Source organism: Bubalus bubalis, chromosome X (assembly GCF_019923935.1).
Source record: "Bubalus bubalis isolate 160015118507 breed Murrah chromosome X, NDDB_SH_1, whole genome shotgun sequence".
NCBI lineage: Eukaryota > Metazoa > Chordata > Mammalia > Artiodactyla > Bovidae > Bubalus > Bubalus bubalis.
This window is the reverse complement of record NC_059181.1, coordinates 85,834,712-85,853,911: the sequence shown is the minus strand read 5'-3', so window position 1 is coordinate 85,853,911 and position 19,200 is coordinate 85,834,712. Positions and strand designations below refer to the sequence as shown.

Sequence of the window (19,200 nt, the reverse complement as noted above, 5' to 3'; positions counted from 1 at the left end):
AAACTACTCTATAAAAGAATACTTGAGGGGTTTACAACTTGTCTGTCATATTTGTATTTACCATGAAATTCTAGTCACACATGTTTTCATTCTTATTAAGAATAAAATATCTTTGTTGCAGTTGACATATTGGTTTTCCTTTCATTGAAATTTGCTAAGACTCCTGGCTTTAGACTTCACTAAAGTTGCAAAGGGGCAAGTGCCATAAACCCTATGTGATAAGACATTTGAATAATGTTTATTTAATTATTTTTGTCCATAGTGAGTCTCAGATATTGATACTTGGTACTTTATCAAATCCAATGATGAGGATGTGTTATATTTAAAGAAGATCTTAAGATAATTTTTATTTGCTTTCATTTTAAAATCAGAATTTAACTTTTCTAACAAATAAATTTTCCAAAAAATGAGATGATACAATTTTGATGAGCTTGAGAAGAAATGGAAATTTTGAGAGTGTGTCCTATTCAATAGCTCACTTCCCCTTTGAACTACTATCCCAATTCTAGGTCCCACAATTGTCCATTTGTCTGAATATTTCTTGTATCCAAAAGAGCCAGGATGAATATTGCCAGTAGGTGATAATTTCTGTCTCAGACTGATAGTTGCTTAAATGTAAAGCTTACTTTACCTTTATAACTCTATGAAGTTAACCTCTTTATATTAGATTATTTAAAATAAAATTCTTTAGGCATGAGGTTCTAAGATGATAGAAAGGGAATTATTAGCTAGTTGATTTTAATTAATAAAGCCCTCCTGGAAGAATGACTTTTCTTTTTCTTTTTAAGAAGAAGGAAAAAAATATGAGTTGACAAAGAGAAAGATTATGGGAAGGCATCCTTAGAATGGCATATTCAAAGGAAAAAGCAGGAATGTGCAAGATGCATGAAGTGGTTACAATCAGACTTCGCTCTCCTAAAAAGTCATTGCTAGAACTAACAGGACATGAAACAGATGAGAGAGGTATTGGGAGTGAGAAGTATGTTTAAAGTCCAGGCTATAAAGTGACATAATATATAGTGAGAAGTAATGAACAATTATGAGTGCTCTAACAGGAAACGTAACACAGAAAAATTGCTTTTTGAGGAACTGTATCCTAGTAGTAGATTTGGATTTAAAGGGAAAAGCTCAGTTGTTTCTGTTAGTCCAAGTGTGAGGTAAGGATAGGTGTCACAGAAAAGAAGGGGACAAAATGGAGAGACTTTTTAAACAAAGAATTATAAGGCTTAGGTGATTGGAATGAATTGGATGTAAATGATAAGAGACATCAAACATAATTCTAACTCTGTAAGCCTGGGGCTCAAGTGGATGGTAATATTGATACTGACATTGAACATTTTCTAATCTGTTGAAGCGTGCTGTTCACAATCTATATAAGGTAGTCTTGATGATTTTGCATCTGAACACTTTGTGAAAATGATGCATTGTAATCATATGGACTTACCAGGTTATTTTCAGAAAAACAAGTCTCTTCCTCTTTGAATTCCTTTGTTTTTTCTCTCATAATAAAGGTAATACCTAGGCCTGGGACTGGTGTAACTGTAGGAGAAAAAGGAAACATTGGGTTACCTGGCTTGCCTGGAGATAAAGGAGATCGAGGATTTCCTGGAATACAAGGTCCACCCGGCCTTCCTGGACCTCCAGGTAAATGAGACTGTACTGTACTTAATACACTTGTGTTTATAGTATCTTTACTAATCCATGTATACAATATTATCATACTAGTTCCAGGGTGAGCATGGGACTAGAAGACGTAAGTATTTTTTAATTGATAGGAACTCCTCAGCTCTTACTATAACCTTTCCAAGTTCCTCATGTATACTTAAAAAAAAATCAGAATTACTTGAATAGTGTTGTCTTACAATAAAAAATACCATTTCTATCTTTTGTTATTAATAAATTACACCAAACATTACTGTGAGCCAAATATTAATCATTGTACCTTTCATGCTGTTATGATAGGAAACATTGTACTAATGATGCCTAGTTATGTAAGATTTACTGTATTTTTATGTAGTAAACAGCACTATCCACTTAGAATTCCAGAAACATCTACCTAGACATCCCCATGGCGATTTTGCTCTGCAGTAAAATCTTGGAGCTCAGTACCAATTTTATATCACTTCCTTATTGAAGATACACAGTACAGTAGAACACTTCTAATTTGGCTGCTAATTGAGCAGTGCCCTTGTTTAGCATGTTTATTTGGATGTTCTCTGAAATGAGGTGATAGTATACCTCTCATGTAAAATTTGAAAAAAATCTGGTACAGTATCTGTCACACATAGGTATTTAATAAATTGTGGTTACTTTTCCATAAAAAATATTTGCCTAATGAAATGTTAACATGATAAGATGAGTGCTGCTCAGGGTTTCTGCCAAGAAGAAAGAGAATAAGTTGTGGGTCCCATTTTGCTCAAAGTATACCCTTTGGATTTCTATCTTCAGGGTAGTGGACTAAAGACATAACTGTGCCTGGCAAATTCAGATAAGGAATTCTCCAGGGATATAGCAAAAAATTTAAAGTGTTGGATTGTATGAAATAAAATGTAAGACACACAAAGGATAAACCTAGATGTCCCAAAATCCAACATGAAGGAGTTCAAAAAGAGAATAGGACAAGAAGCAATATTCAAAAAATTAATGGTTAAAACTTCTAGCTATTTAAAAAAGGCATATTTCCCTATAAAAAGGCTTATGAATTACAAAGCAAAAGTAATAATAATAATACAAAATTAATACAGAATACATACCTAAACACATTGTAAGGACATTTTAGAATTTAAGGGTAAAAAGAAGTTCTTAAAAACTGTCTGAGACCCAAAGCAGATCACTTACGAATCAGCGAGAGTCAGATGAAGATGATGGGGCAAATTTTCAAACTAATAAGGAAAAATAACTATGAATTTGAGATCCTGTATTACATCAAACTGTCATCCTAAGGTGAAGATGAGGACCTCCAGATCTCTGAAATAGTTACTGGAGCTTTTACTCCAAGAAGAAGGAAATGAATTCAACATGAAGTTGGGAGTAGGGGTGGGTAACATAGAAGAAACAATGGTTAAGAAAGACATTAATAAAGTATTTTAAGTCTAAATAAGTATTGATCATAAAAAATAACATAAATATTTTAAGTAACAATATGGAAGTATAATTGTACATACTACTAACATAGAATGTAGAGGTACAGAGAGAATGGGGAAGTGAATTATATGGTTTATTGTCTTGTTAGAGGGAGAGAATATAAATACTACTAACTATATAAGGTTTTCAAAAAATACATATTTTAGTTCCTAGGTTAAACATTTTAATAGTAACCACTAGAAAAGAATTAAAATAATATATATTACTTACTTGTTGAAGAAAGAAGATGACCAAAATCTTGATCTATGTAATACAAGTTAGGTTTGGGACAAAACAGACACAGATAAACTTGGATAAATAAAAAAACATAAACTGACAAGAAGTTAAAAACAAATCAGTAACTTCAGTAAATGTGAAAGGACTAAACACTGATTAATAAACAAAAGCTAAAATAAAATTGGAATAAAATCTATATGCTATGCACAGTAGAGACATCTAAAGTAAAAGAATATAGAAAATATGAAATTTAAGCAATGAGAGAATGTTAAGGAAATTCTACCCAAAAAAAGCTGGTTTAGCAATTCTAATATAGTATGAAATAGAATTAAATGCAAAAATGCATTGCAAGAGATATTTCATATGGATAAATAGACAAATTATACCACAATGATATAAAAGTCATGACATTTACTCATCTAAAATTATAGCTTTGAATATGTAAAGTGTAAACTGATAAACTACAAGGGATAAATTGGAAATTCCCCAGTATATCAAGGAAGTGAAATATAAATATGGATATAAATGATTTGAGTAACACAATCAAGCTGTATTTTTGAGAAAGAGAGAAAAATCTTGTGCAGCAGAGAATGTACATTCATTTCAAACACACATGAAGCATTTGTGATGTGTAGCTTTGAAATTGTGTAGTCAAGAAATTGAGTCTATTAGACCAGAAAAAATCTTTTAAAAGTGTATGCAGGATACTGTACATAGAAAACCCTAAAGATATTATCAGAAAATTGCTAGAGCTAATCAGTGAATTTAGCAAAGTTGCAGAATACAAATCAATACACAGAAATCACTTGCATTTCTATATACTAACAATGAAAAATCAGAAAGAGCAGTTAAGGAATCAATCCCATTCACCATTACAACAAAAAGAATTAAATATATAGGAATAAACTTACCTAAGGAGACAGAAGAACTGTACACAGAAAATTATAAGACACTAATGAAAGAAATCAAAGGTGACATAAACAGATGGAGGGATATTCCATGTTCCTGGGTAGGAAGAATCAATATTGTGAAAATGACTACAGTACCAAAAGCGATCCCTATCAAATTACCAATGGCATTTTTCACAAAACTAGAACAAAAAATTTCACAATTCATGTGGAGACACAAAAGACCCCAAATAGCCAAAGCAATCTTGAGAAAGAAGAATGGAGCTAGAGGAATCAAGCTTCTTGACTTCAGGTTATATTTTTAGATGAGTAAGTTTCATGACTTGTATATCATTGTGGTATAATTTGTCTATCCATATGAAATATCTGTTTTTAATGCATTTTTGCATTTAGTTCTATTTCATACTGTATTAGAATTGCTAAAGCAGCTTTCTTTTTGGTAGCATTTCCTCCCCTGGAGGAGGAACCCACTCCAGTATTCTTGCCTGGAGAATCCCACAGACAGAGGAGCCTGGTGGGCTACAGTCCATGGGGTCACAAAGAGTCGGACACGACTAAAGTGACTTAGCACATAACATAGCCTGCACACAAAGCTACAGTCATCAAGACAGTATGGTACTGGCACAAAAACAGAAATATAGACCAATGGAACAAGATAGAAAGCGCAGAAATGAACCCATGCACCTATGGGTACCTTATTTTTGACAAAGGAGGCAAGAATATACAATGGGGCAAAGACAGCTTCTTCAATAAATGGTGCTGGGAAAACTGGACAGCTACATGTAAAAGAATGAAATTAGAACACTTCCTAATACAATACACAAAGATAAACTCAACATGGATTAAATACATAAATGTAAGACCAGAAACTATAAAACTCTTACAGGAAAACATAGGCAGAACACTCGATGACATAAATCAAAGCAAGATTCTCTATGACCCACCTCCTAGAGTAATGGAAATAAAAACAAAAGTAAACAAGTGGGACCTGATTAAACTTAAAAGCTTTTGCACAGCAAAGGAAACTATAAGCAAGGTGAAAAGAAAACCCTCAGAATGGGAGAAAATAATAGCAAATGAAACAACTGACAAAGGACTCATTTCCAAAATATACAAGCAGCTCATACAACTCAATGCCAGAAAAACAAACAACCCAATCTAAAAGCGTGGAAAAGACCTAAAGAGACATTTCTCCAAAGACGACATATAGATGGCTAACAAACACATGAAAAGATGCTCAACATCACTCATTAGAGAAATGCAAATCAAAACCACAATGAGATATAACCTCACACCAGTCAGAATGATTCTCATCAAAAAGTCTACAAATAATAAATGCTGGAGAGGGTGTGGAGAAAAGGGAACCCTCTTGCACTGTTGGTGGGAATGTAAATTGATACAGCCACTATGAAAGACGGTATGGAGATTCCTTAAAAAACTAGGAATAAAACCACCATATGTCCCAGCAATTCCACTCCTGGGCATATACACTGAGGAACCCCAAATTGAAAGAGACACATGTATCCCATTGCTCATTGCAGCACTATTTACAGTAGCTAGAACATGGAAGCTTCCCTGGCGGCTCAGAGGTTAAAGCGTCTGCCTGCAGTGCAAGAGACCTGGGTTCAATCCCTGGGTCAGGAAGATCCCCTGGAGAAGGAAATGGCAACCCACTCCAGTATTCTTGCCTGGAGAATCCCATGGACGGAGGAGCCTGGTGGGCTACAGTCCACGGGGTCTCAAAGAGTCGGACACGACTGAGCGACTTCACTTTCACTTTCAGAACATGGAAGCAACCTAGATGTTCATCGACAGGTGAATGGATAAAGAAGTTGTGGTACATATACATGAGTGAATATTACTCAGCCATAAAAAGGAATGCATTTGAGTCAGTTCTAATGAGGTGGGTGAACCTAGAACCTATTATACAGAGTGAAGTGAGTCAGAAAGAGAAAGATGAATACTATTTTCTAACACACATATATGGAATCTAGTAAAATGGTACTGAAGAATTTATTTACAGGGCAGCAATGGAGAAACAGACATAGGGAATAGACTTATGGACATGGGGAGAGGGGAGGAGAGGGTGAGATGTATGGAAAGAGTAACATGGAAACTTACATTACCATCTGTAAAATAGATAGCCAACGGGAACTTGCTGTATGGCTCAGGAAACTCAAACAGGGGCTCTGAATCAACCTAGAGAGGTGGGATGGGGAGGCAGATGGGAGGGAGTTTCAAAAGGGAGGTGATATATGTATACCTATGGCTGATTCATGTTGAGGTTTGACAGAAAACAGCAAAATTCTTTAAAGCAATTATCCTTCATTAAAAAATAAATTAAAAAAAAAGTATATGCAGGCCATACTCTGTGACCACAGTAAAATTAAGTTAGAAATTAACAAAAACCACCAAATATTTTTATATTAAAGTACACATTTGTAAATAGCTCTATAGGTAAAGAAGATACAGAAATGGAGATGCTGCTGCTGCTGCTAAGTCACTTCAGTCGTGTCTGACTCTGTGTGACCCCAGAGACGGCAGCCCACCAGGCTCCCCCGTCCCTGGGATTCTCCAGGCAAAAGAACACTGGAGTGGGTTGCCATTTCCTTCTCCAGTGCATGAAAGTGAAAAGTGAAAGTGAAGTTACTCAGTTATGTCAGACTCTTAGCGACTGCATGGACTGCAGCCTACCAGGCTTCTCCGTCCATAGGATTTTCCAGGCAAGAGTACTGGAGTGGGGTGCCATTGCCTTCTCTGGAAATGGAGATGATGAACTACTAAATGCTAAACAATTTCATATCAAAATTCATTAAATATAGCCAAAAGTCTTACACTTAATTGATCACAAAATTAGAGATCCTAAACTTAAATGAGCTAAGTTGTAAAAATAGTAAGAAATAAAACAAGCACATGCCATTTGAAGCAACATGGATGGACCTAGATATTGTCATACTAAGTGAAGTCAGAGAAAGATATCATGTGATACTGCTTATATCTGGAATCTAAAAAAAAAAAGGTACAAATGAACTTATCTACAAACAGAAATAGAAGAACAGATGTAGAAAGCAAACATATGGATATGGGGTGGGGGGCGGGATTGGAAGATTGGGATTGACATAGTACACTACTATATATGGACAGAGGAGCCTGGCAGGCTACAGTCCATGGCATCTCAAAGAGTTGGTCACAATTGAGAGACGTAGCACATGCATGCATGCACACACACATACAAAAATAGATAACTAATAAGAACCTACTGTATAGCACAGGGAACTCTACTCATATGGAAAAATAATCTAAAAGAGAGTGGATATATGTTTATGTATAACTGACTTACTTTGCTGTATACCAGAAACTAACACAACATTGTAAGTCAACTATATGCCAATAAAATTTTTAAAACAGAAGCATAAACAAAATAGATGGAAAACTTGATAAAGGTAAAAATAAAGTAAGATCAAGATAAAGGCAGGAAAAGACTCAAAATCAGTAAAGAAAAAAAGATACCATAAAATACAATTCAAATTCTTGAATTATAAGAAAACTATAAAATTGTCAATATTTTTGAAATTCTATATGAAATATACATTCTTCATGAAACATAATTTAATAAAAATTTTCCTGAGAAAGTGGGACACCTAAGTAGATCAATTGCCATAGAAGATTTTGGAAGGTTAAAGGTCTCCCTGAAAAAGTATTAGTTTTGTGGGTGGGTTTTATGAATGAATTTTACCAAATTCCTGAGCAGGCAATTCTCATAGTTTAAAAACTGTTTCAGAACACTTTTTTAAAAAGGAAATTCAATTTAACAATTGATACCAAACTATAATATTGAACTGTAGTTACTGGAAGTAACTATAGTTCAATATTATTTATGAATGTAGGAGTAACAATCTTAAATATTATCAATTCAGAAGTATATTAAATAATGTATTTGTAACTGAATAGTATTTACCCTAAGATTACATGGATGGTTCAACATTACTTTAATTGACTACCTTGACATATTAAAAAGGAATAGGACAATAGATAAAAAGAAAACAGTCAAAATTTAATACCTATTTTTAAAAGGAAAAAAATTCTTTTTTTTTAATAATTTTTTTTTAACTTTACAATATTGTATTGGTTTTGCCATACATCAACATGCATCCTAAGATTGGAAGGGAACTATCTCAATTTGATGAAGCAGTCTACTTCATACAGGAAGTACAGGACTGTGCAGGAAATATACTTTGTGGTGAAACATCAGGAGTATTCCCATTCAAGTCAAGAATAAGATAAAGATGGTCACCAATGGTCACCAATGCTATTTGTTCTTAAACTAAAGATCCCAGCCAGTAAGTCTGGAAGAAGAAAAAGAGGTATATGGATGGAAAACAAACCCCCCCCACATTTTGGTTATTCAAAAGCCATGTGATTATCTACTCAGAGAACCTAAAAGAATCAAGTGACAAATTATCAGAACTTAATGTTTGCAAGGTATCCAAATATGAATTGAAAATTTAAGTGATTTGCTTTAAGCCAGTAAGAAAATAATTAAACATACATGAGGGGAAAAAATCAGTTAACAATAGAAACAACAATAAAATTCACATTAGCAATCAAATTTACCCATGAATAAACCTAACAAAAGATGTATAAGATCTCTTTGCACAACTTTATAAAATATTATTAAATAATATAAAATTAATAAATAAATGGAAAGATATAAGTAATTATTACTTGATGTGGGAATTCAGTATTATATACAGGTGATTCTACCAAAATTTAATCTTTAAATTCAAATTAATCTCATTCAAAATACCAGTGATTTTTTAAAATGTAACTGATAAGCTGGTTCTGAAATTTATTTAGAAGAATAAATTTGTAAGTGTAGTGAAGATGGTTTTAAAAAGAACAAAGATAGTTTTAAAAAGAACAAAGATGAGTATATTTTCCTTGCCAGTTTTGAAAATATTATAAAGCTGCAGTAATGAAAAAATGTGTTAGTGATGCAGGAAGAGACAGCAGAACAGAAGAATGTCCAGAAACAGAGCCATGTTTACCTGAAAACTTTGAGATGCCTCTTCTCTTGTCAGTGGCTTTCTAGTATTTCAGAGATTAAGAGATCGTAATGTCAAAGTGTAGACAGTTAGTTACTAGTACGTTTCCAAAAGTAATGTGAGTGTTAGTTGCTTAGTTGTGTCTACCTCTTTGCAACACCATGACTGAGGCCCTCCAGGCTCCTCTGTTCATTGGATTCTCCAGGCAAGAATGCTAGAGTAGGTTGCCATTTCCTTCTCCAGGAGATCTTCCCGACCCAGGGATCAAACCTGGGTCTCCCACATTGTGGGCAGATTTTTTTTTTTTTTACCACCTGAGCCACCAGGAAAGCCCTCCAAAAGTAATAAAACTACTTTATTCTTTCTTATATTCAAACTGGTACTTACATTATTGGGACTTTCCATCTTTTCTCTACATGTTGATTCTCATAGAAAAAAATAAGAACATAGCTCGTATTATACATAGAAAAAAAATAAGACCATAACTGATATTAATACATTAAAGAAAGATTTTATCATTACTTAATGTCTCATTGAGACCCAAAGTAATATGTCTGAAATAAGATCATTTTGATCACTTTAATGGGTATTTGTTTTTATCTTAGGACCTGCAGTTATAGGTCCTCCTGGACCCCCTGGCTTTCCTGGGGAAAGAGGCCAGAAAGGTGATGAAGGCCCACCTGGAATTTCCATTCCTGGATCTCCTGGACTTGATGGACAGCCTGGGGCTCCTGGTCCTCCTGGCCCCCCTGGCCCTCCCGGCCCTCACATCCCTCCTAGTAAGCTATATACTTTTCTCCTATTAAGTTCTGTTTTTGTATTTGTTTTATCTTCATTTATAAGTGAATCTGATGGTTTGCATCATTCTTGTATTTCTGATAAATAAGAATCTTCTGCTGCTTCTACTTTTGATTTATGGTGATTATTTGATATTTAAATTTGTTCTTCAAATTGTCATTAATATTATAGAAACAACTGAAAATAAATCTTTTTTTTTCTAGCCTATCAGACTTTCTTTTTGTTGAGTCTTCTGGATATTTTACAATTGGCTTGCTATTATTGCTTTATCTTATCTCAGGTGATAAGATATGTGAAGCAGGCCCTCCTGGCCCTCCAGGATCTCCAGGTGATAGAGGACTCCAAGGAGAACAAGGAATGAAAGGTTTGATCCCCATATTCCTTCATTCTTTCAAATCATTAGCAAAATTCCCTATATCCTCCACCCTTCCTCAGCCACTCACTCCCATGGTCAGACCCCAAGACCATACATTACCAATAGTGAACACTTCCAAATTGTGATTTCCTGACCACTATATCCTATCTATCTAGCTCACTACCTCTAATAACCTGACTCCAACATTACTTCAAACTAAGTGAAACCTGCCAACCTTTATTATCCCTCAGCCTTTTGAAGTCTTTTCTTATCTCTTAACCCAGCTTAAATTCCCATGCATAAACTTTTGACTTCTTTGCCCTCGTCTCCTGCCATTGGAACCAAAACATAGCCCTGGTAATTCAATAATTGTGGGAAATAGTGAAGGACAGGAAAGCCTGGCATGCTGCAGTCCATGGGGTTGCTAAGAGTTGGGCACAACTAAGTGACTGAACAACAACAAATTCCAAATTACCACCTCTTCTGAGCCTGCACCTGGTTTTCCCTTTTCAAACTTCTAACACATCCTCTTCTATTCTTATTTTAGGATTCTGACTTAGCTTCCTCCTCCACAGACCAGTTGAAGCAATAACAAGAGAACTTTCACAAATTGCCACCACCACCACATTTATTCTGCCTCCTGCTGATCATTGTTCCTGCTCCTATCTAAAATAGTTCTTCCTTGTACAATAGATTCCATTTCCTCTTGTTTCCCTCAAAGATTCATTTGAGAAATTCTTGTCTCTCCCATATCATCAATTTTCCCCTTTCACTGGATCATTCCTAGCAGTATACAAATATGTGTTTGTTTACCCATCTAAAAAATATCTTATAATAATCTCACTTCAGCTGCTAGATATTCCTCTATTCCTGTTCTTTCATTTGCAGCAAAACTCTTCAATAATTTTCTACTCACTGTCTCTAGATAACTCTCCTCTCCTCTCATTTTCTGTTAGTGAAATGAAAGTCGCTCAGTCGTGTCTGACTCTTTGCAACCCCATGGACTATATAGTCCATGGAATTCTCCAGGCAAGAATACTGGAGAGGGTAGCCTTTCACTTCTCCAGGGGACCTTCTCAGCCCAGGGATTGAACCCAGGTCTCCCACATTGCAGGTGGATTCTTTACCAGCTGAGCCACCAGGGAAGCCCAAGAATATTGGAGTGGGTAGCCTATCCCTTCTCCAGTGGATCTTCCTGACCCAGGAATTGAACCTGGGTCTCCTGCATTGCAGGCGGATTCTTTATAAGCTGAGCTATTAGGAAAGCCCATCGTTTTCTGTTAAACGTACTCTAATCAGGACTCGCCCCCCCACACACACACACACTCGCATCACTCCATAGATGCTGTTTTTATCAAAGTCACCAGTAGCCTGTGTGTGTTAAGTCACTTCAGTGTTGTGACTGTATGGGCTATAGCCCACCAGGCTCCTCTGTCCATGGGATTATTCATTACCAATTCAAATATTGTCTCAGTCCTTATTTTACTTGATTTTTGCATTCTTTAAGCAGTTTATTCACTTGGTTTTCAATAAATTACATGCTCTGTTTTTATTCTTTCCTCCCTGGCATATATGTGAAAGGGAGCCATTGTGACTGGAGTAGACTGAGCCTAGGCCAGGGTGCATGGCAGGGCTGGGAGGAGAACCGTAGAATATGATGTAATATAATTTGAGGGAGGGGGCAGTCTGTGGCAGATCATACAGGACCTTGTAAGACACTGTGATGATTTTATCTTCTATGTGGAAAGTGTTGAAAATGAAAGTGTTATTCTCTCAGTCGTGTCCAACTCTTTGTGACCCCATGAACTGTAGCCCGCCAGGCTCCTCTGTCCATGGGATTCTCCAGGCAAGAATACTGGCGTGGATTGCCATTTCTTTCTCCAGGGGATCCTCCTGACCCAGGGATCGAACCCGGGTCTCCTGCATTGCAGGCAGACTCTTTACCAACTGAGCTACATACACACACACACACACACATATAATAGATATGTCTCTATCTATATAGATATGTCTCTCTCTATATACACTCTGTCTCTATATGTGTATCTCTATATGTGTGTCTATCATCTCATATGTAACTGCTATCTAAATCAAAATTTAGAACTTAACCAGGATTCTAGAAGACTCTTTTGTGCATCCTCATCAGCACTTGCAAAGGTAACCACTGTTTTGTCCTCTCAGTTTGCCTTGAACTTTGTAGAAATGGAATCATATAGGCCCTTTTATGTCTTAATATTTTATCTGGTTTGTTTTGCTTAATATTATGTCTATTAAATATTCCTAAATATCCATTCTAATGTTAATGGGCATTTGGTCTGGGGCTATTATGAATAAAGCTGCTATGAACATTCATATATATATTATGTCATACATACATATATGTGTGTGTATATACATATATATATATATATATATATGTATGTATGTATTATAGGATATAAGCATTCATTCCTGTTGTGTAAACCTTATCGGAGAAGGCAATGGCAACCCACTCCAGTACTCTTGCCTGGAAAATCCCACGGACGGAGAAGCCTGGTAGGCTGCAGTCCATGGGGTCGCTAAGAGTCAGGCACGACTGAGCGACTTCACTTTCACTTTTTACTTTTACGCATTGGAGAAGGAAATGGCAACCCACTCCAGTATTCTTGCCTGGAGAATCCCAGGGACAGGGGAGCCTGGTGGGCTGCCGTCTATGGGGTCGCACAGAGTCGGACACGACTGAAGCGACTTAGCAGCAGCAGGATAGGTATAGATTTTGATTCCATAGATATCACCAAACCATTTGACAAAGAGAATTTAGTTTCCACTTCTCTCACAATTATTGATGCTGAGCCTCTTGTATAGTTTGTACATTCTCTTTGTAAAGTACTTATTTTTTTCTGTGTTTAATTGGGTTGTTGGATATATGTATCACAAATATATTCTCCTGTTCTGTGACTTGATTTTTTACTCATGTCTTTTCTTGAAGAGAGGTTGTTAATTAACAGAAATCAAATTATAAACATCCTCTTTTATGATTAGTGCTATTTCTGTTCTATTTTAGAAATCTTTGCTTACCCCAAGGACCTGATGATATTCCTCTATGTTTTCTTCTAAAAGCTTTATTGTTTTCCTTTTTTATTTTGATTTTTGATGTATATTGACGTCATCTTTGATTCCCCCCTTCTTTTGCATTCTTTATGTGATCCATGAGAAAATCCCATTGGCTCTACCTTCAAATATGTCCAGAATCTAACCAATTCTCATCATGTTCATTGCCGTCACTCTGGAATGAGCTTCCATCTCTCCTAGATCACTTCAGCAGTAGCTACTTACATAGTTAATATGTTTCCATCCTTGTACTTAGATCACATTCTTAACATAGCAACCAGAGTCCTCCTTTTAAAACTTGTCATATCATGTTGCTTTTCTCTTGAATTTCTTCTCCTAGATTCTTATTTTACTCACAGTAAAAGCCACAGTCTTCATGGTGGCCTATATGATATTTTATAATATACCACTTGTTATAACCTGTTAATGGTCTGAGCTGGTTTCCCTTCCTCACTCTATTCCAGTAATCTCTTCTCCTTGATATTCTTTCTGTGTGCTAGAAGACATAGCTACTCTTTCTGCCTGGACTGCTCTACAGTTGTTGCACACATGCCATGTCCTTTAAGTTTTTATTTTTATCATATGTCATCTTCTCAATGATTTCTATCCTGACTATCTTATTCAAAATTGCAACCTGCCACCCATCCCTAAGTATATCCAGTTTAACTTACTCAGCCAATGGTAGAATGTGAGCACCATGCATGTATGGATTTTGTCTGTTTTGTTTATCATGTATTATAGACCCCTCTAATAGTGCTTGGCACATAGTAGGTGCTCAGTAAATATATATCAAATGAATTGATTCTAAATATAAGCTTCTCTAACTACACTGTTGCGTGGGAATATTGTCCTTTAGTGCAAACTTCCTTGTGTTCAGTCACTCAGTCATGTCCAACTTTTTGCAACCCCATGGACTGTAGCCCGTCAGGCTTTTCTGTCCATGGGATTTTCCAGGCAAGAATACTGGAGTGGGTTGCCGTTTCCTCTTCCAGGGGATCTTCCCAACCCAGGGATTGAACTGGCTTGTCCTGCATTGGCTGGGGTATTCTTTACCATAGATCCCCCTGGGAATCCCTGCTAAGTTCTTTAGAACCTGTCTAAAGAAGATATATGTAACCATTGAAGTAAAATTTGTTTTTTATTATGGTTTTCTCTAGGTGACAAAGGTGACACCTGCTTCAACTGTATTGGAACTGGTGTTTCAGGGCCTCCAGGTCAGCCTGGTTTGCCAGGTCTTCCAGGTCCCCCAGGTAAAACATTCTGCCTTGGGACAACCTTTAAAATATTTCTGGCTAGATATTGGTGAGCTTATAGTTTTAGAATGATGCCAGTTTTTCCTTTTATAGCTAGTCATTCATATTCATAAATAATTGAATATGTAATATCAGTATCTGCTATGAAATAAATTATGCTCTTGCTTTCTATACCTGAAGCTACCCACATTTTCTATTAAGCATTTCAACAATATTATTCCAGGAAAAATATCTTCCTTATTTTCCATATGGTGAAGAAAATAACTTAAACAGAGTCAGACTTTTTTATTCCAGAAAACTGGGGAAAATGTTAATAATGCTTGACCCCTGAATATCATTTCCAGTGTCAGATTCTAGTCATTGGGATGTATCATATGTTATCATTGAGAAATGGGGCTTTTACTAGATTTTGGAAATCAACTGCCAATATTCCTCTTTATTCATTTTAATTTAAAAACTGTTCCTCTTTTTTTGTAATTTTCATTGGAGTACTGTTGATTTATAATGTGTTAATTTCTGCAGTGCAAAATAAATCAGACACATATACATACATATATCCACCCTTTTTTAGATTCTTTTCCCATATAAGCCATTACAAAGTATTGAGTAGAGTTCCCTGTGCTATGCAGAAGGTCCTTATTAATAAATTATCTATTTTATGTATAGTGGTGTGTATGTGTCAATCCCAGTCTCCCAATTTATCCCCCACTTACTCCCAGGTAGCCATAAATTTGTTTTCTACATCTGTGACTCTAATTCTATTTTGTAGATAGGTTCATTTGTACCCTTTTTTTTTTAGATTCCACATGTAACCAGTATCATATGATATTTGTCTTCCTCTTTCTATATATAACTCCTTCCCCATTTCCAAGCAGAACTGTATTTGATATCCATCAGACCCACAACACTTTCACTTAGCTGCTTCTTGGAATACCCCAATATTCTCTTGAAATCACACTTTATGTCTGAGTCAGTCAGGGCTGAGAATAGACACCAGATCTCTTACCTTTCTGTCTAGTGTATCTCCCTAGTGAACCATTTCATTTGGTGCTTGGAAATAGATTTTCAGCAAGTCTAATAGCTGCCCCTGGAAGTTCATCATCTAGCCTTGTACTTCTGGTCTAGTGATTTTCAAACTTGGGAGTGCATCAGAATTATTTGGAGGGCTTGTTAAAACCCATATTGCTGGGTCCCACCCCCCAAATTTTTGATTCAGTAGACCTGAGATGGAGGGCCCAAGAATTAGCATTTCTAGCCAGTACCCAGGTGGTGCAAATGCATCTGTTTCAGGGAACCATTTTGAAAACACTGCTTTAGTAGTAGTTCCTCTAGTCTTTGAGCACCAATCCTTTTTCATAAAGTAAATTTTAGGGAGTGATAAACCAAATAAAGAACTGGTAGGAATCTAGGAAAATTGTTCAAGTAAGAACAGAGAAAAATATGCAGACTTTGTCCTTATCTCGTTCTGCCTTTGACAATGGGATGCTTATAGAAGCTGAGTACTTCTATGCATAGTACTTGGTAGCTACAAGCTTTGAGACACTTTGGAATTGGAAATACACTGCAGATGGTGATTGCAACTATGAAATTAAAAGACACTTACTCCTTTGAAGGAAAGTTATGACCAACCTAGATAGCATATTGAAAAGCAGAGAGATTACTTTGCCAACAAAGGTCCGTCTAGTCAAGGCTATGGTTTTTCCAGTGGTCATGTATGGATGTGAGAGTTGGACTGTGAAGAAAGCTGAGCACCGAAGAATTGATGCTTTTGAACTGTGGTGTTGGAGAAGACTCTTGAGAGTCCCTTGGACTGCAAGGAGATCCAACCAGTCCATCCTAAAGGAGATCAGTCCTGAGTGTTCATTGGAAGGACTGATGCTGAAGCTGAAACTCCAATACTTTGGCCACCTCATGCAAAGAGTTGATTCATTGGAAAAGACCCTGATGCTGGGAGGGATTAGGGCAGGAGGAGAAGGGGACGACAGAAGATGAGATGGCTGGATGGCATCACTGACTCAATGAACATGAGTTTGAGTGAACTCTGGGAGTTGGTGATGTACAGGGAGGCCTGGCGTGCTGCAATTCATGGGGTCGCAAAGAGTTGGACACGACTGAGCGACTGAACTGAACTGAACTGAAGGATACAATGTTGTATATACCATGAAAGGTTAGATTTACCTAAAAGAAGGGATTATCTCTGTATCTTGAGAACATAAAATAGAGAAATCAACATGTGACTTGTCAAATGAGATTGAATGATGTTTTTACTTTAAGACTTGACTCCCTGACTTGTTGATGTTTATATAAGCTTTATCAAAATTTCAAGCCCAAAGCTCATTTGACTCTCTCCTCTCTCCCTCTCTCCCTCTCTCTCCCTCCCTCTCTCCCTCCCTCCCTCTCTCTCTCTCTCTCTCTCTCGTCTCTCTCTCTCTCTCTCTCTCTCTCTGTGTGTGTGTGTGTGTGTGTGTGTATTAGGATCTCTTGGTTTCCCTGGACAGAAGGGCGAAAAAGGACATGCTGGTGCAACTGGTCCCAAAGGATTAACAGTAAGTTTTGAGTATATTATAGAGCAAAAGAAATAGAAGAAACCCATTTACACCTTGGGTTTTCACTTGTGGATATATATAAAGGAAATTTAGTTTTTATATTATGATTTATTTGATTCTTTTACTCTTGCAGGCTCATATGTCTCATTTGACTCATAGCTTTGTACACTAAATGTTATTGGGCAGGTTGATTGGATAAACTGGAGAACATATTAGAAAAAAAGAAACTGATTTTCTTCTCTCTCCTCTTTTTTTCCACTTTTATTTCCTTTTTAACCCCTCAGGGCATACCAGGAGCTCCAGGTGCTCCAGGCTTTCCTGGACCTAAAGGTGAACCTGGTGACATCCTCACATTTCCAGGAATGAAGGGTGACAAAGGAGATTTGGGTTCCCCTGGAGCTCCAGGGCTTCCTGGTTTACCTGGCACCCCTGGACAGGATGGATTGCCAGGACTTCCTGGCCCCAAAGGAGAACCTGTAAGTTGGTTTGATATTCTTGATTTTGTGGTGTCAAATTGTTAGTGATGTTTTCTAGGATGGGCCTGGTGCTGAGATGAACATCTCATCAATGCTTAAAAGAATGTGATTATATGTACTAATGGCACATTGTTATTGACTATGTAGAGTTTCTTTATAATTCTTTTCTCTAAGTGGTTTTGTTAATTCTTTCTGTGTAACCCACTATTATGTTGAGTACTGTTTGCTATGACCAAATAGGCAGAAGGTTAAGATGCCTGTAGATCAGTGTAAGTTTCCCATTTTCTTATCCTATATAGCCTTGTGTGGTTTTGTTTAGACCTGACAACAAGGGTCTAATTTGGTTTATATACAGTAAGCTTAGAGATTAGTGTGAGTAGATGGCTGTGTTAAATGTGCCATGGAGCCTAAAGATTGAACGTAAATGAGTAGAGTCTTATTTTGTGTGCAACACACAGCCTAGGATATTTAGGTAGAAAGCGATACTTTATAAAATGTTAACTAGCCTGTAAACTTTTTGACTTAACACTAGAATGTAAGCTTAATGAACTTAGAGACTTTAGTCTATTTTTATTCTTTGCTCTATCACCAGTTCCTGGCACATAGTAGGAACTCAAAAAATATTTGTTGAATGAAAGAATGTATAAATAGAGTGATCACACATACCATCCCATAGTAACACACACTCAGTTTTTAAGAAGAACTATTATGGCTGTATCATTTCTCTAGCTGTACTAAGTAATACCAACCTACAGATAGCTGTTATATCTATGTATTTCTGTATTAAACTTTTCCCTTTCAGGGTGGAATGGCTTTTAAGGGTGAAAGAGGTCCCCCTGGGAACCCAGGTTTGCCAGGTCTCCCAGGAAATAGGGGGCCTATGGGCCCTGTTGGTTTTGGCCCTCCAGGTCCAGTAGGTGAAAAAGGCATACAAGGTGTGGCAGGAAATCCAGGCCAACCAGGAATACCAGGTGAGTTTGCTATGGTTGTTTCATTTTTAGTTTGGTGCTTAAAAACAGAAATGCATTATCTTTTGACCATTTTGGGTTCCTTTCATGAGAGGTGTTTTTCCCTGGCTATTTATATTTGGGCTTTCCAGAGCTCCTTAGCAAGGAAACATAAATGTGTATGTGCATGTGTGTGCGTGTGTGTGTATGTTTTAAGAATGCCTTCTCTTTAAAGTTTCTCTGACTGTATTTATTGTTCCTGTTGTTGTTTTTAAGTGCATGATACGTAATGCAAAGTTTAACAAATAATTACAATAGAAACACACATGTAACTACCACATGTGCCAAGAAATATACCTTGCCAGTATTCTGGAAACCTATGCTCCCCTCTCTGTCTTTTCCTGATAAAAATCTTCTTCCAT

The 19,200-nt window shown here is 36.6% G+C and overlaps 1 protein-coding gene across 5 annotated transcripts in view; it reads left to right on the top strand.

Annotated features, from left to right (window-relative positions):
* The window catches only part of COL4A5 (collagen type IV alpha 5 chain), a 252,771-nt gene that overhangs the window by 159,969 nt on the left and 73,602 nt on the right, over positions 1 to 19,200 (top strand). For all 5 annotated transcript variants that reach the window (XM_006072346.4, XM_006072342.4, XM_006072345.4 and 2 more), the window contains exons 19-25: positions 1,512 to 1,644; positions 9,919 to 10,092; positions 10,392 to 10,475; positions 14,714 to 14,806; positions 17,285 to 17,355; positions 17,640 to 17,831; positions 18,634 to 18,802. In XM_006072346.4, the coding sequence (XP_006072408.1) occupies positions 1,512 to 1,644; positions 9,919 to 10,092; positions 10,392 to 10,475; positions 14,714 to 14,806; positions 17,285 to 17,355; positions 17,640 to 17,831; positions 18,634 to 18,802 (916 nt within the window). The remainder of the gene's footprint in view (positions 1 to 1,511; positions 1,645 to 9,918; positions 10,093 to 10,391; positions 10,476 to 14,713; positions 14,807 to 17,284; positions 17,356 to 17,639; positions 17,832 to 18,633; positions 18,803 to 19,200) is intronic.